The 23,908-nt window shown below is 33.1% G+C and overlaps 2 protein-coding genes across 3 annotated transcripts; both read left to right on the top strand.

Moving 5' to 3' along the window:
* The first annotated feature begins 747 nt into the window (after positions 1-747).
* On the top strand, positions 748-17,113 carry LOC130940581 (structural maintenance of chromosomes protein 3-like). Of its 2 annotated transcripts, XM_057868769.1 has the most exons (30): positions 749-817; positions 1,382-1,418; positions 1,614-1,689; positions 3,584-3,622; positions 3,766-3,833; positions 3,936-4,007; positions 4,754-4,833; positions 4,978-5,056; positions 5,196-5,313; positions 5,416-5,591; positions 5,757-6,002; positions 6,089-6,210; positions 6,613-6,757; positions 6,966-7,138; positions 7,604-7,703; positions 8,666-8,802; positions 9,040-9,241; positions 9,417-9,504; positions 9,597-9,747; positions 10,460-10,610; positions 10,727-10,918; positions 10,992-11,175; positions 11,260-11,330; positions 11,779-11,930; positions 12,150-12,318; positions 12,751-12,897; positions 13,118-13,213; positions 13,386-13,560; positions 14,374-14,565; positions 16,818-17,113. In XM_057868769.1, exons 2-29 carry the CDS (start codon positions 1,404-1,406, stop codon positions 14,562-14,564), a joined length of 3,615 nt encoding a protein of 1,204 aa, XP_057724752.1. In that variant the 5' UTR covers positions 749-817; positions 1,382-1,403; the 3' UTR covers position 14,565; positions 16,818-17,113. The 2 variants fall into 2 exon arrangements, 1 of the variants encoding a protein (XP_057724752.1); XR_009070337.1 differs by lacking the exons at positions 14,374-14,565; positions 16,818-17,113 and adding an exon at positions 13,868-14,337 and having other exon boundaries at positions 748-817; positions 13,386-13,759.
* A 2,781-nt stretch (positions 17,114-19,894) lies between these two features.
* On the top strand, positions 19,895-23,662 carry LOC130942052 (receptor-like protein kinase). The gene is made up of 2 exons (XM_057870732.1): positions 19,895-22,602; positions 22,906-23,662. The coding sequence occupies exons 1-2, from the start codon at positions 20,013-20,015 to the stop codon at positions 23,394-23,396; spliced, it is 3,081 nt and encodes a 1,026-aa protein (XP_057726715.1). The 5' UTR covers positions 19,895-20,012; the 3' UTR covers positions 23,397-23,662.
* The last annotated feature ends 246 nt before the right edge of the window (positions 23,663-23,908 follow it).

The following is a 23,908-nucleotide window of genomic DNA, read 5'->3' as shown; positions in this document are numbered from 1 at the left end:
ACCGTCTATCAACTACGGGCCACCAAGAATGACTTTCTCACAATCCACAGCAATATCAAATTTAACCAAAAAATACCTAAATCCCACATCCAACAAATCAAACCCTCTTTTGATGCGCCATACTATCTAAAACTTATGCATGAGAGTCGTGTATCCACGAATGCTTATCCAACACTTTGATCACGATGGCTTCCTTATAAGGTTCAGCTAGACAGCTCTTTGCCTCCTTGGTAAAACTGACACTTAGTAGATGAGAATCACCCTGCTTACTTGTAGCGATACCATCCCCAGATAAATACCCTATTAATGCAAAGACCTTAGACTTTTTTGCACTAATAACTTTATATCTAAAAGAGACCTTGGATGGCTTTTTTAACCCCTCTCGAGAAGAACCCTCCTTAACACCGGATACACACCCGCCCACGCTCTCCTCCGATAGCATGGCCATCTTTCTCACAATATTTCACCCTCAACTACTCGACCCGTTTTTTTCTTCTCTCATTCTCCTTGAGTGAGTACGGACGTACTATTTCTCTGCTGATTTTTTTTTTTCACCTTTCTAAATTTAATTGTATTGATTGTGCTCTTTCTTTTTTAATCCCGTATTAAAAACAAAAACCGAAAAATATCCCAATTTTTGCCGCTTCTTTTTTTTCCCGCTTCCTCCACGTCCCCCTCGAAAAAGTAGGCTAAGGTGCGCCACTGTAGCGCACGCCTTATCCTGCGCACCCAGAGAACGAAAGTAACAAAATGCTTCTGCAGCTCTAACTTGGATACTACTCAGCACACTGTTTACTGAACCTTCTCCGTGCCTCAGGTAACTAACTCTCTCTGCAATTCTCAATTCAATTTTCATCCATAAAGTTGCAACGAATTCGTAACATGATTCTTAGTCTGCTAATGCGTTTTCGCTCTGTTTTTTTTTTTCTTTCAAATTTCTGAAAAATTTTTGAAACCCTAAAAAGGTTCACGAGGTAAATATTACTCGGATTTCTTTGCTTTGGTGCTTGAATACGAGAGCACAACGTAAAGTAAAACTTCACGCTGTGATTTTGTGCTTGATTTTCAGATTTGAAAGTCAAAGTTGCTTGGATTTTTGTTTTCTTAGAGCGAGCTAGCATCCGTGTAGTTTTTTTATTTTTTTTATTGTTTTCGTTCCTGATTTTTTTTCGAAAATTGGTTTAGTAAAGTAATTAAGCTTTAGCTTCACTTGGGTGTGTGAATGCTCGATATGGAGCAGGTGGATTTTGAATTCTCTTGTGATGGTAACTTTTTTCTCATTTTTGTGTGTGCACTGCTGCTGTGACCAAAGAATGCATATAAATGTTTTTTCCCCCCTAATTTGATGGATGCTTATGGATTGTTTGCTTAATTATCGTAGGTACGGTTACGTCAGTTTCAACATGTACATTAAACAGGTAATGTCCCTTGGGATGTGAATTATTTATTATTTATTACTTATGGTGTAATCAAAATTGGTAGAATTGGTTAAATTGTGTCTTCTTGTTACAAAGCCTGTAGTGCTCCTCTTCTGGACATACTACATAATTTCTTTGCTTGAAATTGGTTCCTTGCCAAATGGATGTTTGATGCATTTTTGGATTGTTTTCTAGGTTGTGATTGAAGGTTTTAAGAGTTACAAAGAGCAAATTGCAACAGAGCCTTTCAGTCCTAAAGTTAATTGTGTTGGTAATAATTTCTAAAATACCTTTTTAGATGCTTTCTACCATTTATTCTGGAAAATCCTTTAAAATGCACGATTACTTGGTTTGTTGTTTGGTAACCTTGTAAACCATGGCTTGGGTAAAGGCTTCTCTGTTGTAGCTTTTGTCCAAGCTATTCTTTGGGGTTTATAAAAGCGAAACCAACAGGCAATTGGCTATATCAGTCATGATATGTTGTAGTCGCAACTCAACAAATTACATATTGAGGCAATATGTTCTAAAGTGTTTTGGTGAATTTTCTTTCCTAGAAAATATTCTCATGGCTTGATAGACATTAGTTTCTGTAAAACCCTATTAGTGATATCATAATGGTTTTTTTAAGAGGGATTTGATTGAGAGTTTGAGACAGATAAAACATTAAAACTACAAAAATCAAGGGCGAAGAATTACAAACGAAAGCTAGATGGGTAAAAAACCAAAACAAACTTGCGAATCCCTAAACATGTCCTTTAGAGAAACTTCCATAAGATTTGCTCTAGATATATCATATATGCAAGTGGCTGAATCTTAACCCCAAATCAAGTGACGTGTCACATGATTCTCTTCAAGAAAGTACATTTAAATTTTAACTTTAGCCAACTTCTTTGTATTGTGGCATAGCAGATTGTGATAAAAGTTTAGCCTCTTCATCTCCCAAAACCATGGAAGCTAACCTTAATAGCTGCTCCAACGAGTGCCATAAGCAAGATGGGAAGTACTTTCGGTTTTTCTTATTGTGAACTTCTTTCCTTCTTCCATCTATTTTTGGATAGAAAAAAACTTCAATTGAAAGAGATCTATTGGGTTTGCTTGAGAATACTCCAATGTCTTCCATAGTGTTCGATGGAGGATGGAGGATCATGGAAGGGTGGTAAAAGGCCAGCATAAAGTTTTAGTGGATAGTTGTGGCGGAAATGGTATATATATATATATATATATATATATATATATATACATGAAACTGTTTATTCAATATATAACAATAGATATGAAAAACTAAAATTAATAACAAAATGAAATAAATAATAATATTATTAATATAAACTAAGCAGCAGATGCCAATTGAGGGTTTAGAATAGAAAATAAAAAATTGAGGGGTGAGAAATTGAGAAGAGAAAAAATGGGGTTTAGAATGAAAAAACAAAGAATTTAGGGTTCAAAATAGGAAAAAATTAGTTCAAATTGTAAAGAAAAAAGGAAGCATATTCGAGAATGAAGGAGGGCCAGCCAACCGGGGGTGGCACACGGGAAGGATGCTGTCGACAGGTCGTTCAGCAGCAAAGTGGGAGGGAGGGAGGGAGGGAGAGTAGAGAGGGAAGAGATTTTCTAGTTGAGTGGGTTTGTGACTTCGTGTAGAGTGGAAAAGGAAAGGGGGAGAACGTTAGCTTGGTAAATTAAACTTTTAGGGTATTTGAAAACACATAAACAACCCTCCAAATGCAAAAGATCACACCCGGATCCACCATGACGTTGCGGCCATTGTGGCTCCCGTGATTTCCTTGGTGTTGCGTCACTCGTATGACGGCAGGCCCAAAATTTGCCATGGTACAGCCATGGGCATATTATAAAAATCCTTGTATCATCCGCCGCTATAATGCCAAATAACTGAAAATGATCACACTTTCCATGGAGGATTGCCCTACTTCTTCAATTGAGATTTAGAATAAAGACTTGTCAAATTATAGGTAAAATTGTTCAATCCTTTAGAATTCTTTTAGCTTTAAGATTTAGAATTAAGAATATAAAACAAAGTAACTGTTGATTGCTCTCATTAGTCAGAACTTGTGTGTGTGTATTTGTGTGTATAGATAGAGATAGAGAGAAATTAGTTGGTAACACTATTAATATCTTATTTATTTGTTTAATTATTTATTTTGTAGTTGGTGCTAATGGATCCGGGAAGTCAAACTTTTTCCATGGTATGGAAACAGCCATTCTTTTGCCTCTATTACGTTAATTTGGTGACAGTGATCTATTCTTTGGAATGCAACTGAAATTTGTTCTTCGACATTTGATTTGTTAATCTTTTATTTTTAATAAAAAGTTTTGTTTTCATATGTAGCCATTCGTTTTGTGTTGAGTGATCTCTATCAGAACCTACGCAATGAGGATCGACATTCATTACTCCATGTATGGCATTGTGCATATTTCTTCATTCCTACCGCTGGTTCTGATGTTTCATTATTCAATTTTAGAACCTGGGCATGCTTTGTTGATTTATTCTCTGTACAGGAAGGGGCTGGGCACCAGGTTGTATCCGCGTTTGTGGAGATTGTGTTTGACAATTCAGACAACCGTATTCCGGTAATTTTTTTTTATTAGTCATCTTTTCGTATGCTATTTTAATCTTTTGTTGTCTAAAAAGTATATAACAGATTGTGTGAATGCCATGGTGATGGATTATGGAAAAGTAGCTTTCTTTGGGTACTTCTGTTTCTTATTAGAAAGATAATTATATAGAGCCTTTTTAATGTTTTTGTTAGAAATATTCATATGGATTCTACTAACAAGTTGCCTTTTTAATATTTTTAACATGTCGTTTCTTAATCGCTTTAAGTGCAACAATGTGTTGGATATTTGTGTCTTCTGATCTAATGAATGCATATTATGGGTAATGCTGCTCAACCCATTTTTGGCAAATGAGTTAATGAGTAATAACATAAAGGTTTTGTTTTCACCAAATAAATTTGTGAGTACGGGTACAGTTTCTTTCTCTGCATTGCCTCTTTCAGTTATTTCATTTACATACTTTAAAATGATGTTAAATACTTTCTGCTTGCTATGAAGTCATTTGATTCACGGAGTACACTGGGTCTCTCTTTCAAATTTTGAAAAACTACCTAAGTTTTGATGTGATTCTTATAATTGTATTTTTTTAAAGTCATATGGAAATCCTGTTTTTTAAATGCTTCAGCCTCGATAGGGTGATGTAATTTCTCCATTGCTTCAGAATTGCTCAAGACTCTAGTGATTTTTGTTCTTATAGAATATGGATACGATTGGCAATAATTTTGTTTGAAATATTGGCATCTATCTTTGCTGCTGAATAGGTTGACAAGGAGGAAGTGCGTTTGCGCCGGACTATTGGTTTGAAGAAGGATGAGTATTTTTTAGATGGAAAACACATAACGTGAGTAGAATTTATTAACATATTAGTGCGTGTGTTTTGACGTTCACTTTTGACTTCAGTTCAACATGAAATATTCTGGTTTATACTGCTTAGCCAAATGACTATTTCCCTCTGCTCCTAAAGAAAATTATAAATGATCTGCAGAAAAACTGAAGTGATGAATTTACTGGAAAGTGCTGGGTTCTCTCGCTCAAATCCTTACTATGTTGTGCAGCAAGGAAAGGTATTGGTGCACGGCGGGGGTGCCTAAATGTGTGTTTCATTTTGATAAGATTCTTCGTCATTTTACATATAAATATAAATATATGGTAAACCATGAGCTGGATAGAGTTCTTGATTGTTTGTTTCTTATTGTTGCATAGATATCATCACTAACATTGATGAAAGACTCAGAACGACTGGATTTATTGAAAGAAATTGGTGGTACTAGAGTTTATGAGGAGCGGCGTCGTGAAAGTCTGAAAATTATGCAGGAAACTGGCATGTTTTTCTGTTTAACTAGTTAATTTAAGGCTTTCGGTTTATGTTATTCATTATTCTTGTCACTGATTTCTTATCAACCAGCATTTTTCTGTTTGATAGGTAATAAAAGAAAGCAAATAATTCAAGTTGTACAGTATCTAGATGAGAGGTTGAAGGAGTTGGATGAGGAGAAAGAGGAACTACGGAAATATCAGCAGCTTGATAAGCAGAGAAAATCTTTGGAATATGCTATTTATAGCAAAGAAGTTCACGATGCTCAACAAAAACTTATGGAGGTTGTCTATGTTTAATTTTACTGTATCTATAAGTTTATTCATGATTACTTATTGTGTTCTATTGATTAGATTTGCTTTTGAAGAAACCCTATTTGATTTCTCCTCTAGAATTTTGAAATATTGGATTTTGATGCCTGTAGCTGAATGCTTGTCACTTTGTTTTAGATAGAAGAAGCCCGAGCCAAGGTTTCTGAAACATCTGCAAAAAAGTATAATGACGTGCTTGATGCCCATGAGAAAATCAAAGATTTAGAGAATACATTGAAAGATGTTGCAAAAGAACTTCAAAACTCTAACAAAGAGAAAGAAAGTATAGAAAAGAGACGAACAAAGGCTTTAAAGAAGCACACAGAGCTTGAGCTTGATGTCAAGGACCTACAAGAGAAGATTGCTGGAAATATTCGAGCAAAGGTATCACTATGATGGCTGATTACTTGTTTGACTTGTTTTTGATGGGATGGTTTGTCCAAGATCTGTTCTCACCTACCTGCTTTCAGGAAGATGCTGCAAGACAACTGAAGATACTTGAGAAGAACATTCAAGATTCAAATGATGAGCTGGAGAAAATCAGACCTAAATATGAGGAACAAGTTATGGAAGAAAAAGAAATCACCAAGCGGTAAGCTACGGTTGTGGGTGTCTAAAGTTGCAGTTCAATAATATAATTGGATGCAGCGCTCTCTGAATGTACAAATTAGTCTTTTTGACATGATATGTTTTAATATTATTCTGTTGGCTATTTATAATTTCATTCTATTATCTTTAAAGAACTAATTTTAGAGAAGATAATGAAATATTGTTTGCCCTCATCATTCTTGCAGAACTTTTCTCTAGATCTAAAATATAGATTTTTGTATTTGTTGCTTGTTTGTGCAAGCATGTATTTGACACTGATGTTTCTTTAGATAATTTCTATAGCCAATCCAAGGAGGGTAAGTTGTTTTGTGTTTGTAGAGAACATGCAACAACCTCAACTGTGTTTTTTCCCAAATAAATAAAAAAATATTTTGTTATAAATCAGAATAATGGAGCGTGAGAAACAGCTCAGTATACTCTACCAAAAGCAAGGGCGTGCAACCCAGTTTCCGAGTAAAGCTGCTCGTGACAAGTGGCTTCGCAAGGAGATAGAAGATCTTGAACGAGTGCTTTCCTCAAACTCAGGGCAGGCAAGTGCTAATTTTTCTTTATGTGCTATAATGAGCCTGGACTTCCTTTTTTCTTTTATTTTAAATACATTAAGGTCCCTACTTTTTATCAGGCTGCTAGATTTGTATTTATGAATTTCATTGAGCTATGCTGTCTATTTATCATCGTATGATGTTTCTCTTTCTTTCTTTCTTTCTTTATTTATTTTTGGTGGTTGTTTCGGGACAGGAAAAAATGCTCTTGGAGGAAATTGGTCGTCTTAAAGGTGAACTGGATGGCTGTGATGAGACCATTGAGAAATGTAGATCTCAGATTACTACTTTGCAATCTCACATTGACCAGTCACGGCAAGGGTTTAATAAATATAAAGTTCAAAGAGATAAGTTGCAGGATAAGAGGAAGTATGTATATCTTTTGTGCATTCTTTATATATTTCTGGGATAAAGGAATGAATATTAGGTTTACGAATTCTGATGGGCTTTATAGTTTTATGGAATTTTTTGTTAGGTCTTTATAGATTAAAAGTTTGCAATTGGCTATCTATAATGGATAAAAAAAAATTTATTAGGTCCTTACAAATGGTTATCTTTAAAAAAAAAAAAAACACAATACACATGGAATATTCGCTTACAAAATATTCCACAATTCATCCTACATTAAACAGAAGAAATATTCCAAGAATAATTCGTATTTTTTTTTCTAAAACAAAAATGGCTTGCAAAGATATAACTGAAAATTCGAGTAAACTATAAGGACTTACTAAGTAGAGAAACCTACATACTATTTTAGATAGAATAAATGTTATTATTGGTTACTTTACAGAGTGACAAAGATATTACTTGTGATTTTAAATTTTTGTCTTGTAGGTCCTTATGGGACAAAGAAAATACACTTACTGCTGAAATTGATAAGCTGAGAGCTGAAGTTGAGAAGGCTGAAAAGAGCCTTGATCACGCAATTCCCGGTGTGAGTGTTTTTGTCTTTCTTGCTTATTTATCATCTCACTTCTGACTTCTGAGTACTTTTAGATTCTCAAGAAATGTTACAGTAAATCTGGGATTTTCCATCTTTCACTATGTGTGTGGTACGTATGTGCTAATTTAGTGTATAACTTTAGAATCACTTACACAGGTGTTGCTGCGTTGGTGCTAATTTTGGGGTATAAATATAGAATCACTTACATATACTGCCTGACTTAGGCTAACTGTTACCACATACAGATCTTTGTCCTTAAAATCTTATAAACTGCTTTCTGTTTATGGGATCTTGCTATATATATTATATATAATTGCAGCTCAACATTACTTAGAGAATTTATATGCAACTTCAAGAAAGTATAAAGTGGTTTATGTCATGATTAATGAGTTTACTGCTGTTTCATAATAATGGTCTATGTCATGAAGATTGGACAGTTTTTATGTGGTCACAACCCTCCTCTTTTATCCGGGCTTAGGACCAGCTGTGTAACATGGGAAGAGTTTGCTCTTTTATAATATAAAAGGAAAGGACTTGAAAGAATAAGTACTTCCTGGTTTCTGTCCTTTAGGTTATGCAGTACTAAAACGAACCATCAAGAATGGACTTTAAAAATAGAAAGGGAGATTATTAAGAATTATATATATATATATATATATATATATAATATATATATATATATATATATATATAACTCCTTTCCATGTATGTCTATGGAGTTTTAATGTGTTGGTAATAAAATCCTTTGCAATTATATATGATGTTCTGTGCTGATGTTTCAATCTAATTGGACATTTAACAATGGATAGTACTTAGCATCTGGGATTGCAGTGGAAGATGCTGTTATCTGTCCAGTTCAGAGATTTTCTGTCATGATTTTATTTCTATAAACTTACTCTAGTGAGATGTTGCCATTTTTTCTATCACCATACTTGACACTCCTTTATGTTCAGGATGTCAGAAGGGGGATGAACTCAGTTCGGAAAATCTGCAGGGAGTATAACATTTCTGGTGTTTATGGTCCGATCATTGAGTTGCTGAGTTGTGAGGAGAAATTCTTCACAGCAGTTGAAGTTACTGCAGGAAACAGGTCATTTCTCCCTTATATTTCGTTTGAAATATAGGCTATGCAAACTGTAGCATTCTAGTGTGTATTTTTCTCTATGTTCCATTGGTGTGATTGAAATGGATTTTGTGTTGGAACATGCAAAGCTTTCACTTGTTCAATCCTTTTGAAGTGCATTCTTCTTAGGCTGTGATCTCCTTACAGGTTTCAATTCACTTGTACTGATTTAACATTTTCCTTTTAATATATTTGTTTAAACAGCTTATTCCATGTGGTTGTTGAAAATGATGACACGTCAACCCAGATAATTAGACATCTTAACGCACATAAAGGTGGACGAGTTACATTTATCCCACTTAACAGAGTGAGGGCACCACGCATTACTTATCCCCAGAGTTCTGATGTCATCCCTCTCTTAAAGAAATTGAATTTTAAACATGACTATAACCCTGCATTCAGTCAGGTTAGCTTCTACAACAGATGTTAACTTTTATTTACACAAGTTAATACATGTTCAGGAGCAATTTGCTAAAGGGTTGTAAACTTCTAATTATAAGTTTTTTGTCTGTGGCTGGTGATACTATCTTCTTGACTATATAGATGAATTGATTTCCCTCATCATTTCTGATATTTCTTAGGTATTTGCCCGAACGGTTGTGTGCAAGAATTTGGATGTGGCTTCAAGGGTTGCCAGGACTGATGGTCTTGACTGCATAACACTGGATGGTTGGTGTGGAAATGCTTTACATGGCTTGTCTACATGATATGGCCTGGCTGTGTGTTTTGCCTTTGACTATAAGCTGTGTGCTTCATTACAGGTGATCAAGTTAGCAAGAAAGGTAGTATGACGGGAGGATTTTATGATCACAGACGATCAAAATTGAAGTTTATGAATATCATTAAGCAAAATGAAGATGAAATTCACTCAAAAGAGGAGGAATTGATGAAAGTTAGATCTGACCTGCAAGATATCCTTTAATATTTATATATGTTTTAATAAATAAAATCCTTTATTTATTTATTTATTTTTTTTGTGCTGATTCACTCAGTTTTTACTTGGGTTTATTTTTGCACCAGTAAGGAGATCTCTTGTCATCCTATCCTTTTGTGTCATTCTTTTCTTATGATATTCTTTCTCCCAAAAGAGAAAAGTAGCTACGAAGTCTAGGAGGAAGGAAGGCATTAACTTAATAATTTGGTTAACTTCAAACAGTAAATTCATCATTCTTTGTCATTTAGATTTCTGGTTTCTCTTGAATATTCATGTTGCTTTCTTAGAGTAATGATTTAGTGGATGAAGGTGGATTGGTGTATAAAATTGTAAAGACCTTTGTCAAGCAAGTTTTAGAAAATAAGATTATATCTGGATTTTTTCCCCTCTCCCCGTGAGTAGTTGGACAACTTGTGTGTGACTGCACATGGTTGGTTCCATAGCCCTTAAGTGGATTTTAATGATTTTTGAACTCTTATTACCTAAAGTCATCGATTTTTTTTGTTTTATTATTATTGATTTTGTTGTTTGTTGACAATGATTGATTTTGCTTAGATAATTATTTTGCTCTATATTTTGTTGAAACTCTTATAGTTACACCTATGTTTTTTCGATGCACATGCTTTTCTTTGCCATGGTATATTTGTTTCCAACCTCCAATAGTTTTGTTTCCACTGAACTTACCTCACAGATAGACCAAAAGATCACTGAACTTGTTTCCGAGCAGCAGAAGATTGAGGCTGAGTGTGCTCATGGAAAATCAGAAATGGAACAATTTAAGCAGGACATTGCAAATGCTAACAAGCAGAAGCAATTGATTTCTAAGGCACTTTCAAAAAAGGTGTTATTATATTTCTATATTATACAAGATGATCCCCTTGGAGTTTCTTCTGTTGGAATTTGGCTGTGGAATTTTTAGTGTCAATAATTTTTAAGTTTTTCCTTAATGGCTTGTAGGAAAAGTCACTTCTTGATGTCCAGAATCAGATTGAACAGCTTAAGGCTAGTATGGCAATGAAAACAGCCGAGATGGGCACAGAACTAATTGACCATTTAACACCAGAGGAAAAGAAGCTTTTGTCTGATTTGAATCCCGAAATCAAGGAACTTAAAGAGCAGCTTGTTGCATGCAAGACTGATCGTATCGAGGTTATTGAATTGATAGTATTTGTATTGGTACAGTTTATAGGGCTAGATCCTTGTTCTAACTTGAGATTTGCAGACGGAAGCACGGAAAGCGGAGTTGGAAACTAATCTAACAACAAACCTGAGGAGAAGAAAGCAAGAGTTGGAAGCTGTAATATCATCTGCTGATGATGACACTCTGGGTGTAGATGCTGGATTGAAGGCGCAGGAACTTAGTGATGCTAAATTGTTAGTTGATGAAGCAACGGAGCAGCTTAGAAGTGAGACTTCCGTTTAATCTTTTCTTTTCTTGAGGTTTTGAAGAAACATTATAATTCCATATTTGACAACACTATCTTTCTCAGGAGTCTCTAATAGTATAAGTGCACGATCAAAGGAAATTAAACAGATCAAAGAAGAAATCAATAAGTTGAAGGTATGTAGTCTTCTTAGGCTGCGTTTGTTTATAGGCACGGAACACTGAAACAGGGACACAGACACAAAATCATGTTTGGCAAATAAGATATGTCCAGAGACACTGAATTAGTGTATTTTGTGTGCTTGCTGATACTAACAAGAGACACAATTTATTTTTTATTTTTTCGTTCATTATTTTATCAAATTTTCATAATTATATTTTTTATCGTTATACTTTTCTTCCTAAACTTTTTGTACGGAAAAATAAGAGTAAATTAGACTTTTGTAATTTGTTCTAGTTTATTACCAAACAAAATATAAAAACATTAATTTTTGTGTCTCTGTCTTTAGTGTCTTGTTTTCCGTGTTTTGTTTTGTCTTGTTCTCAGAACTAAACACAATATTATAGATTGATTGCTGGCTACAGTAGTTTTTGCTTCATCAATAATCATGACTATGGTCTGCAGTCTTTGGAGGATGAGTATGAAAGAAAACTTCAGGAGGAAACAAAAGAATTAGAGCAGTTGCTGAGTAAAAAAAATATATATTCTGCTAAAGAAGAGGAATATACAAAGAAAATAAGGGAACTGGGCCCATTGACATCAGATGCATTTGAGACGTAAGGCTTTTCTTGATGATCATTTCTTTTCTATTTCAATTTTGGGTCATAAATAAGGTTTTTATTTTATTTTTTTAATTTTCTTTTAAATGATCAAGAAATCTGCCATATTTTAAATAATGCAGAAGATATGTGCTGTTACAGTTTTAGGTTATTTCCTTGCAGTTTGTTGTTATCTCTTATAGTTTGGTTTTAGCTAACTTGGTTGCACCTTCTTAGGTACAAGAGGAGGAACATCAAAGAATTGCACAAAGTGTTGCACAGGTGCAATGATCAACTGCAGCAGTTCAGTCATGTAAACAAGAAAGCGCTTGACCAGTATATAAATTTTACAGAACAACGAGAGGAACTTCAGAAAAGGCAAGCTGAACTTGATGCAGGAGATGAGGTAATTGTCTGGCCTTTTGGTTGAAATGGTTCTTTATAATACACATTAAGGTGGGTGATTACCTGACAGCTAAATGCTTGATATACATTGCTAGTTCCTGTTCTGCACTATAGCATCTGAAAGATTTGGTACAACTGATCTTTCATGGCATCTGATTGTTGATATTTTCATTTCTTCCTGAAAATGGTGGTGATATTTTGATTTGTCCCTGAAAAAGGTGTTGTTAACCACTTGCATATATTTGAAATAACTTTTTCCCCTTTTTATATTTTTGACTGCTTTTATTTTCTTATGTTAGTTGTATTCCAGTATTAAGGTTCATTTTGAATGTGAAACATCCAAACCCAGCTTTTGCATTTTTTTTTTCACACTGGTCTATACAGCATCACTAAATTATTTGAGTTCTCTGTCACTGGCATTGAGTAATTGCAGAAAATTAGAGAGCTGATATCTGTACTTGATCAACGGAAGGATGAATCAATAGAGCGCACTTTCAAAGGTGTTGCTAGGCATTTTCGAGAAGTGTTTTCTGAACTCGTACAGGGGGGTCATGGTCATCTGGTTATGATGAAGAAGAAGGTTTGTGATTGTTAAATCTTTATCTGGTTTGTGAAAGGATCTTGCTTTCTAGCATGTTATATAGGGTCATGCTTTAAGTGATTTCTTACTTTCTCTTGTGTGGTGCTTGATTATCAATTTTTTATGTGAAATTTGTGAGAAGTGAGCTATCTCAATTGAAGTTATTTTTTTCTTTTTTGGTTATTATAATTGATATTATGTATCCATTCCTTTCTCTTAGGATGGTGGTCACGATGATGATGAGGATGATGAGGATGGTCCTCGTGAAGCAAACCCAGAGGGTAGAGTAGAAAAGTACATTGGAGTGAAAGTGAAGGCAAGTGCATTTCTGCTGTGCCCTTTTTACTTATGATTTAAATGTTTTTGCCAGTTCATTTATTGGTCTAGCAGTGGTCAAAACCAAAGCTGCTGTTTTGCTTTCATACTACACACAATTTAGGTATATAATTATAATTATTCAACATTCCTGGCATGTTTATTCCTTGCAGGTTTCTTTTACTGGACAAGGAGAGACACAGTCCATGAAGCAGTTGTCTGGGGGTCAAAAGACTGTAGTTGCTCTTACACTTATCTTTGCCATACAACGATGTGATCCTGCTCCGTTTTATCTATTTGATGAGATTGATGCGGCTCTGGATCCACAATACAGAACTGCTGTTGGAAGTATCCTTTTATTACTCTTGCTATCTTATTTTCATGGCAATTAACTGGTTGTGATTCCTTCAGTCACTTGTATTGCATCTGTGGTTCGATAAAATTTTATAGTGCTTATATAATAGTCATCTTGTTACCATCTCCTCTAAATATACTAAAGCTGTTACTTGCATGGTTCTTTGACAGCTAAAAAGACTTATCCTACTAGGTGAGATTCATCAATCAAATGACACAATAGGTTTTTCTTGATATCCAAAATAGTTCAAACAATTTTTATTATTCCAACATATTTATCATGTTCCCTTCTTTCATTTAGGGTTCATCTCAAAAGGCCAGGCAAATACCTTCATGTTTGTTTTCTCTCGTAAGTATTGCTGTCAAACGTACCTAAGCACCAAGATACAGGTTAAGTTCTTGCATTAGTGCTTCTAGTAGAGGGAAATGCAGGTACATATACATTAAAATTTACAGTTTTACATGAGAAATACAATTTCAAGTGAATTTCAAAGGGCAGTGCTTCATCTTTCATTTGGAGAAGTCTATTTTAGCCTTGGTCTTGGTGCATTGGTGAGGCTTTATTACTTCGTAAATTACATTTTTTGTTTCAATATATATATATTTTTTTATTCAAGATATATAATATAAAGTTCAAATTTATCCATGCTTGCAATCAATGTGCTTTGGAGGAGGCAGTTGGGAAATGTTTAGATTCAGATATGGGCTTTTGGTGATATTTAAATTTAACAATTATTATGCTTTCCTTATTGACTGATATCAAGATTCCATTTTATATTGTTGTGTTGGGATCCTTAACTTCCCTAGATATGATCCGCCGTCTCGCAGACTTTTCAACCACACAATTTATCACAACAACATTCCGCCCAGAGCTTGTGAAAGTTGCTGACAAGATCTATGGAGTAACGCATAAAAGCCGGGTTAGCCGTGTTAATGTTGTATCCAAAGACGATGCTCTAGAATTTATCGAGCATGATCAGATGCAAAATGCTGAATAAGGTTAGAGAACCTCATAACATTTCTGCTATCGAGTTAAAGGTTTTGAAAATAACATGAAACATTTTTATAATAGCTGCGGCTGTTGATCTTTCTAGGATGGAAAATTTTCCTTCTGGTGGCACTTAGTGCCTATTGGTATTCTACTAAGCTAACTCACACTATATAGGGAGAGGTCCAAGTGAGAGGGGTGCTTTTATGAGAGAAATAAATTTGTGTCATATCTTTTACATCAATGGTCAAGATTAAAGTTGCATGAATTCTTAATTCTTAATTGGTCATATGGTCTTTTTAACAATTCTTAATCTTGACTATCTATATATGGTTGTGGTCCAGATTATATACATATATAGGAGATTTATTTAGCAAGAGTAGTAGTCTTATATGAATGCGAGAGACACAAATCCAGACTGCAAGTTATAGCCATATATATGGATAGTTAGGATTAAAAGATGTTAAAAAGTCATTTAGCACCTAAAAAAATCATTCCATCTATGTATCTATCAATCAATCAATCAATTTTATCTATATAAAAGTTGATACCAAAGTCATTCTATATTCAACTAATTACATATAGATTTCTTAGAATTTTGCCATGTCAGCATATTAGTATAGATGTAATTTTATTGTGAAACCAAATATATATTTTCTTTCCACCTCAATGTTAATTCTTGTAACAGTTTCCATAATAATTAACAAGGTAATCTTTCTAATTAAAATCTCTTTTTAATAATTTTAAATGTCCCCTTTGTTATTCAATTCATATTTAATAACTATTCTCACAATAATTAGAGACACATGAAATAAGTTGATTATTCATTTGTTTTTACAATTGCATTTTTTATAAAATAATTTATGGGAAATGAGTGTGCTAGATTGTTTCAAAAATTAAAAACCAATGAGCGGTTTATACTATAGTTGAAAGACGTCAAGCTACTCGTATATAGTTTCTTTTATAGAAAAAAAATAATATTGCTAATTCATAGTTTTAGATTATCACAATTAACTTTATGCCTAATAATCCATTACTTTTTTGCATTTACTTTAATAGTAGGGTAAATTATATTTTTTGTTCCCGAAGTTTGTCAAAAATTTTAAAAGCATTCCTAAGTTTTATTTTGCTTCAATTTTGTTCCTGAAGTTTTCAATTTGCATCAAATATAAATTTTCAGAAAGTTTAGGATTAATCCAGCAATAATGCATGACAACTGTCCAATTTACTTGTGTTGAAGGCTGATCTTGTGAAATTGTTGCTAAATTGGTCCTAAATTTTTTGAAAAATTAGCCGTCAGGGATATATTTGATGCAAATCGAAAATTTTTGGAACAAAATTGAAATAAAATAAAACTTAAGGATATTTTTAAAACTTTTAACAAACTTTAAGAACAAAAAATATACTTTATCTGTCATAATATTATAAAACACACCAATAAATATAACAAATTTAGATAAAATTATAATTTGTATTCGGTCTATACAACGTTTACTTTTGAATTGATTCAAATTAAGGTAGTTATTCAATGTTATTTTATTTTAATATTTATGTTTTAATCCTATACAAAGAAAAAATACAATTTATTTGTACTTATTAAAATAGTTAACAATATAGATATATGCAGTTTTAATTTTTGAAACATAAATTAGTAATGATAACTTTAGAGATTATACAAATAATTACTTTACATAAAATCTTAAAATGTTTACCACCTATATTTTTATGTACTTAAACTACTATAATTCAAAATATATACTTTTCAAAAAATAATTTATTATTTGTATTCATATTTACGTATTTAAAATTATTTTTATAATATTTATTAGTCACTTTTGATATTTATTTGGATCTACGCAACAGCAGTGTCTCATTCTAGTCGATGTAAAATCTGATGACTCAAATTTGTTCCTGGCACTCGTAAAACTACCATTCTCACTTGGACCTCTCTCTGTGTGGTGACCCCCTGGTTTTGCTGTTGTATTGCATTAAGAAACTACAAATTTTAGAAACTTTGTATGTATGCTTACTGCTATTTTCTTTTCTAGTGTCAGCCATTTTCTTATCTTGATATAAGATTAATAACTTTCTTACGAAAGACAAGAGTTGCCATTCATTGTTGGAAAAAACTTTCCCCCTTTTTCCCCCATATAATATCCAAATTTGTAACTTGTTTGTTTGTAATGACTTGCACACTAATTGTGCAACGTACTAGCCCCATGGTGCCTATTGTATATGTTTTAATATAATATTTGCATTTTAGGTGCATCTGACATCCGTGATCTGATAAAATTGGTTGGCTGCGAGCATTGTTTGATGTCAACCATTTTAAGTACATTGCAGACTTTATTAATGTAACTTGAATCTTCACTTTGTACAATCGCTTATTACATTGACGCCAACGTAGGTCTATGTAATCTAGAATCCCTGCTCATCCTCTATTTCTGTAAATTCATTAGAGGCTTGCTTATATGTTAATATCTTTTGCTAACTGTAGTAACCATATCTATGGTGGAAATTCCTTCAATGCTGTTTGATAATGTAAGTTTTTTACTTTTAGGTTACGTTCTATATATAATTATACCTTATCGATTTATATTTGCACTAAATATATGCTTGATTTCTTGTGTACGCCTCGCTCATAATGCATTTGAATTCAGTCATAATCAGGCAATTCAGATCTATATACCTGTTTGCAGTTTGCTACAATGGTAGTCCGTGCATGACTGCATGTAGTAAAATACAAACTTAACGTATAATAAATTGGTACTTTATTAATGCCTTATTTGCTATTCAAACTAGACTTAATATTGGGTTAATAATGGTGTTTTTTAAATATACAACACATTTTTATTTTTAATATTGGGTTAATAATGGTGTTTTTTAAATTGTGATCTATTATGGTATTTTTTTAAAATGTGGGATGATTTAATTTACGGAGTATAAATCAGACCGTCCGATTTTGATTTCTGTATTCAGACTGTCTGATTTGTATACTCTAAATTTTTTTAATTTTTTAAACACAAATCGGACCCTCCGATTTGTGTACTCCAAATTTTAAAAAAATTTTAAACACATTAAAGGGCCCTCCGATTTGTGTATTTTTTGTACTTTTAAAAAACACCAAAAATGATCACGTTAAGGTATAACGCTCGTTCTACTTCTATATCCAAATTATTTAGCCACAAAAGTATTGTGAAGTTGGTTTTCTTTAAATATTTATTTATGTGTGTTTTTTAATATTTTTATATTATAAACAACTTTTTTTTATATTTTATCATAGAATATAATCAATTCTACGGTGATAAGTTTTTTTTATTTATTCGTGTGAATATTTTTTATAAACAATTCATTCGGATTTTAAAAAATAAATTATATTTGTTGATATTTTTGAGATGGTGTTGCTCTATAATATGATTTTAAAGTTTTTTTTAGTGTATTTGGAGATAATTTTAAAGAAAAAAATTTGAGAATAAGAATACAAAAAGTATACTATGATATTATAAATTTATTTTATTAATCATGTTATATGAGAATATATGCATAATAAACAAATGTTATTGTGTCACTATACATTAAATATTTATAACTGAAAATTGCTATTATTATAGTTTTAATCCAAATATTAATTTTTTGGTGACTAATCCAAATATTAATTATATTTAACTGTTATTTTTTAATTATTTTTGTATTAAATTTAATTATTTTTTATCATTGTTATGTAAAAATCTATTATTTTTATTTTACGCAATTATAATTTTGTCATCTATGCAAAATTGCTAACGTGGTACAATCACAAAAGCTAATATATCATAAGCTCATTCTATAATAAATTTATATTAACTTTTATATAATAAAAATAGATTAGTTTAATTTCAAGATATAATTTTTTAAATTATAAAAAATGGGTAGTATAGTGTATATTAGTATCAAAGGGGAGAATAGAAATCAAATAAGGGATTCCAAATTCAAATGAAACATCTAGAAAATAATTATTAAACCGTAGGATCAATTGGTTTTTAGCATAGTAGCTAGAATCTCGATTTAACTCTTAAAATCTTCCGATATTACGATTTTAAATGAGTTTATCGATTTTATGAAATTTGTACTAAGTCTGACGATTTTACAATTTAAATCTTGTTAAAATTTTACGTTTTACGTTTTTTATTTACTTTTTCGATTTCATGTAAAATCTCAATTTTCTCTACCTTGGTTTTTAGAATCAAGTTTTACATGATTATGGATGGTACGTTAAAATAATTTAGGCAGTAGTAAATAGTTAATGGTCGATGGAGGATAAACTTATACTAAAGGATCTAAAATAACATTAAATCTGATTATGACGATTATAAAAAGAAAAAAGAGCACGTGAATGCAATGTGTGTTATCTTTTGATGACTAAATTCAGGTGGTTTATTATAAATAGAATTCTTATTTCCCAAAAGAAAAGTAAATTGAAATTAATTATCTTTCAAAATATATTCACCATAACAAGTATTAAAGAACTTCCTTCAAAGTTTCATGTTATATGTTTGTTTAATTAAAAAATATTAGAGACTATCAGAATTTATTTAGCTATTAACTTAATTTTTTTAGTTCAGTTATTCAATAATATATTTTATCTTATACTTTTAAATATTAATAACTATTTGATGATAAAAAAATAATAAATTCTTACCGTCTTTTAACATTCTTCATTTAATTAACTATTATTATACACAACACTATTTTAGAGTAGGACATAAAATACCATTTATACATCAACCAAAACAAACTGCAATAAATGTGAACGATAAAAGCCGACAAACGAAAATTCAAAGGAAAAGTATATGGAACAAACTCCAAATCAGCCAAAAATATAACAATTTAATTAATTATAAATATAGTAATTAGTTTCATTTATTTATGATTTAAAATATTGGTTATTAAATATTTCACCACATTTAAATTAGAATATGTTCAGTATCATTGCAATGTGAATCACGGACTCATTTTCTCTCCAAATGCCTAAAACATGACAGATCAGAAAACAGATTCAGAATTATCCAATTTACAAAAAAAAGAAACATCTTAATACCTAGTATAAACACCATTCACGTAGAGATTTTGGATTCATTCCGATACATTTGGCTAATTTTTGGCTGAAATTATGTTTGTTCCCTAGCATTATTATAATTCAAATGATATAATCTTTCCATTCTCAACTAGAAGTTTCCGAATAAAGACACAATCCTAACTTTGGAGAAAAAAAATATCAACAATAAAACGACACTTAACGCAGTTTCAAAGAAATTCTTCCACAATTGCACCCCTTAATTACCTAAACCGTGTATCCCCCAACCGTGTTCACTCAAGTGAAACTCAGACTCGTCAACTCCAAGCACAAAAAAATCCCATTCGTTCCAAACACTTAATACTTTGTCTACCATTTTTGTTAACTGCTACTTACTTACCTTGTATGGCTTTTGTCACTATGCGTATGACTAGTAATATCACACTTCTCTTCTTGATTCTTTGCTTCTCTACCTCCTTGTATAATGCTTCTGCTCTTCTCTCTGATGGTGTCACTCTCCTTTCACTCTTGAATCATTGGACCTTTGTTCCACTCATCATAAACTCCACCTGGAAGGGCTCTGATTCGGTTCCGTGCTCGTCGTGGATTGGAGTCCAATGCAACCGTGCCTATGATGTGATCTACCTTAACCTCAGTGGTCTTGGGATTCAAGGTCAACTTGGACCAGAAATAGGACAATTACATCGCTTGCAGACCCTTGTGTTGTCGAATAATGGTTTCTTAGGAGAGGTACCTTCAAAGCTAAGTAACTGTACTTTGCTTCAGGTCTTAGACCTTTCTAATAACAGCTTTAGCGGACTGATACCAAATATCTTCAAGAAGTTGCAAAGCTTACGCAGCATGAATTTGTCGTCTAATCTATTGGGTGGTGTGATTCCAGATTCCTTGTTTCAAATTCATCAGCTTGAAGAAATGAACCTTCACAATAACCATATCAGTGGTCCTATACCATCCAGTATTGGGAACTTGACTGAGCTGTTAAGGTTACACTTACATGGTAATCAGTTGTCAGGTACGATTCCTTCATCCATTGGTAATTGCAGTAAACTAGAGGAATTGTTTCTGAATGAGAACAGATTGAGTGGGGAACTATCTTTGGAGATGGCAAAGCTCAAGAATCTAAAGACTATGTCTTTGTTTGACAACCAGTTCTCAGGAGTCATTCCTCAAGACTTGGGAATCAATAGCAGCATAGTGAAACTGGACTTTACAAATAATAAGTTCACTGGTAATCTTCCACCAAGTCTTTGCTTTCGAAAGAAGTTACAAGTGCTGAACATGGGATCTAATCGACTTCAAGGTAACATACCTTCTGATGTAGGAAGGTGTACAAGTCTGAGTATGCTGATTCTCAGTGAAAATAATTTCATTGGGTCTCTTCCTGTTTTTGAGAGTAATATGAACCTCAAATACTTACACATAAGCAAGAACAACATCAGTGGACCAATTCCACCAAGTCTAGAAAATTGTACAAATCTTGCTGCAATTAACATGTCACTGAACAAGTTTACTGGGCTCATACCATCTGCACTTGGAAAGCTTGTGAATCTTACGATTTTGGATGTTTCGCACAACAATTTGGAAGGGCCTTTGCCACCACAGCTGTCAAATTGTACTAAAATGGATCATTTTGATGTTGGATTCAATTCCCTAAATGGTTCCTTCCCATCAAGTTTGAGGAACTGGACAGGGATAACCACATTAATTTTAAGAGAGAATCATTTTACAGGTGGTATCCCGAGCTTTTTCTCAGAACTTAGCGAGCTTCGTGAACTACAACTTGGTGGAAATTTGATTGGAGGAACAATTCCTCCATCATTGGGAAAACTGCAGAAGCTGTTCTATGGGTTGAATTTGAGTAGCAATGGATTGACAGGTGTGATTCCTTTAGAACTTGGGCATCTAGAAGAACTGCAAAGTCTGGACTTATCACTGAACAATTTGACAGGAAACATAGATGTTCTTGATGAACTACTTTCATTGATTGAGATCAATATTTCATATAATTTCTTGCATGTTCATGTTTCAAAATCTCTCTGCAAGTTTCATAATTCCTCCTCATCTTCTTTCGTGGGCAATCCCCATTTATATGTCAGTTGTTCTCCTTCTAGTGGCCTGAATTGCACCAGCACTAGTAATTTGAAGCCATGTCCCTATCAATCAACTGATCACAAAGGCATCAGTGCACTGGTAATTATAATGACAGAACTTGGATCCTCACTGTTTGTTTCAGCTATCCTGGTAGCTTTACTTTTGATGTATCTCCGCAAGAAAGAAATGAAGAAGGATGTCTATGGTGAAAAATGGGGTTCTGCTATTGAAAGAGGAGCAGGAAGGATTGGTTTTCTTATGTACAAGGAAGAAATGAGGTTCTTAACTAAAAACCAGTCAGCTTCCCTTCACAACATAGTGATGGAGGCTACAGATAACCTAAATGATCAATACATTATTGGCAGAGGAGCTCATGGGATTGTTTATAGAGCTCAACCGGGTTATACAACTTTTGCAGTAAAGAAGTTTGCATTCGAAAGGAATAAGACGAAGTATTTACATATTATGCAGAAAGAAATTGAAGTGCTGGGAAAGATAAAGCATAGAAACTTGATCACTTATGCAGATTACTGGATAGGAGAGAACTATGGTATGGTCTTATATGAGTACATGAAGAATGGAAGCCTCCATGATATTTTGCATGAGAAATGTCCCCCACCACCCTTAAGTTGGAGTATACGGCTTAACATTGCTGTTGGAATTGCACATGGACTAAAATATCTGCATCATGATCACACCACACCCATAGTGCATAGAGACATAAAGCCACATAATATACTTCTTAATGATCAGATGGAGCCTCTTATATCTGATTTTGGTACTTCCCTCTATAGAAACCTTGCTGAGCATTCTTATAGTCAATCTCATTCTTGGAAAAAGCTTTCAACATATGTTGTAGGTACTGCTGGTTATATCGCACCAGGTACGTAGATCTTTCTCCTGAGCTAGATTAAAGTTTTGGATGTTGATAATTGTTTTTAGTGTTGAGACTGGAAGAAGGATCTTGATGCACTCTGTACTTCTCTCTCTCTCTAAGTGGTCAAGTGTTTAACTGTTTACATAAACTACCAGAACAAAGGAAAAAAAAGAAAAACTTTCTTGTAAATTTTTCAATTGATTTGCATTTTGCACACCACTTTCATAGCTAATAGTAATTTCTGCTTCTCTAATGTGATGATACATGCATAGTATCTCTATAACATGGCTATATTGTCCCCTGAAACAGAGAATGCATATGTAATAGTGCAGAGCAGAAAGTCTGATGTGTACAGCTATGGGGTAGTTCTGCTTGAGTTACTAACAAGAAAGAGAGTGGTTATTGAGGAGGAAAGAAATGTGACCGGTTTAGTTAGTTGGGTTAGCTCTATCTGGTTGGAAACAGGCAAAATTGAGGAGATTGTTGATCCAGACATTGCAAATGCATTTCCCAATTCAGGAGTATTAGCAAGGCAAGTCACTGAGGTGCTTTTATTGGCATTAAGATGCACCAAGAGGAAGCCACGTGAGAGACCAACCATGAAAGACATTACTAGCTTCTATCAGAAAAATATATTCAAGTTGAGTTGCAATGATGTGGATATGGTTAATGAAGATGTTGTTGATGTGGCACCACAACCATGCAATGTTCCAACTTTCAGTACTAATCCAGTTTCTGACACTCAGAGTGACTCCTATCTGCATGGTGAAACTAGTGAGGATCAGAGGATGCAATGCTAAGATTTGTGAACTCTCTTTCTCTTGTTCATAAACAACGTTGATCGTATGAATCAGATTAGACATTATGGGGGTGGGGCTGTGATGAGCAATAGAGAAAGTCATGCACCACTCTGATGATTCAGTGTTGATAAATTAAGAGAAAGATATTATGGGGTGTTATCTATTTATTTCTTTATTTGGTAAATTGGGCCATTATGTTAAATCCCCAAGAATAATTATTTTAAAAATACCCACATTTGTTACTTGTTAGTTTTATAAAATATGTCTGAGTGCTAATTGTTTTAGGAATGTTATTATATTCCCATGTTTTTTAAAAAGAATGATTCTAGCTAACTAACTTAACATCAACCAATTTTTTTAGAATATTCCCATAGCATGACAATAAAACATAAATATTTCAATGATAAATAGTAACAGTATAAAAAAATAACATACAACTAATGTATGTATGTACTTTAAATTTGCCCGGCCATGCTAACAACGATCAAAATTTACTTCTCTCCCCTCATCTT

The sequence above is a fragment of the Arachis stenosperma genome, chromosome 7 (genome assembly GCF_014773155.1).
Source record: "Arachis stenosperma cultivar V10309 chromosome 7, arast.V10309.gnm1.PFL2, whole genome shotgun sequence".
NCBI classification, from domain to species: domain Eukaryota; kingdom Viridiplantae; phylum Streptophyta; class Magnoliopsida; order Fabales; family Fabaceae; genus Arachis; species Arachis stenosperma.
The sequence above is the reverse complement of the archived record's forward strand: the minus strand, read 5'-3'. Positions and strand labels throughout refer to the sequence as shown.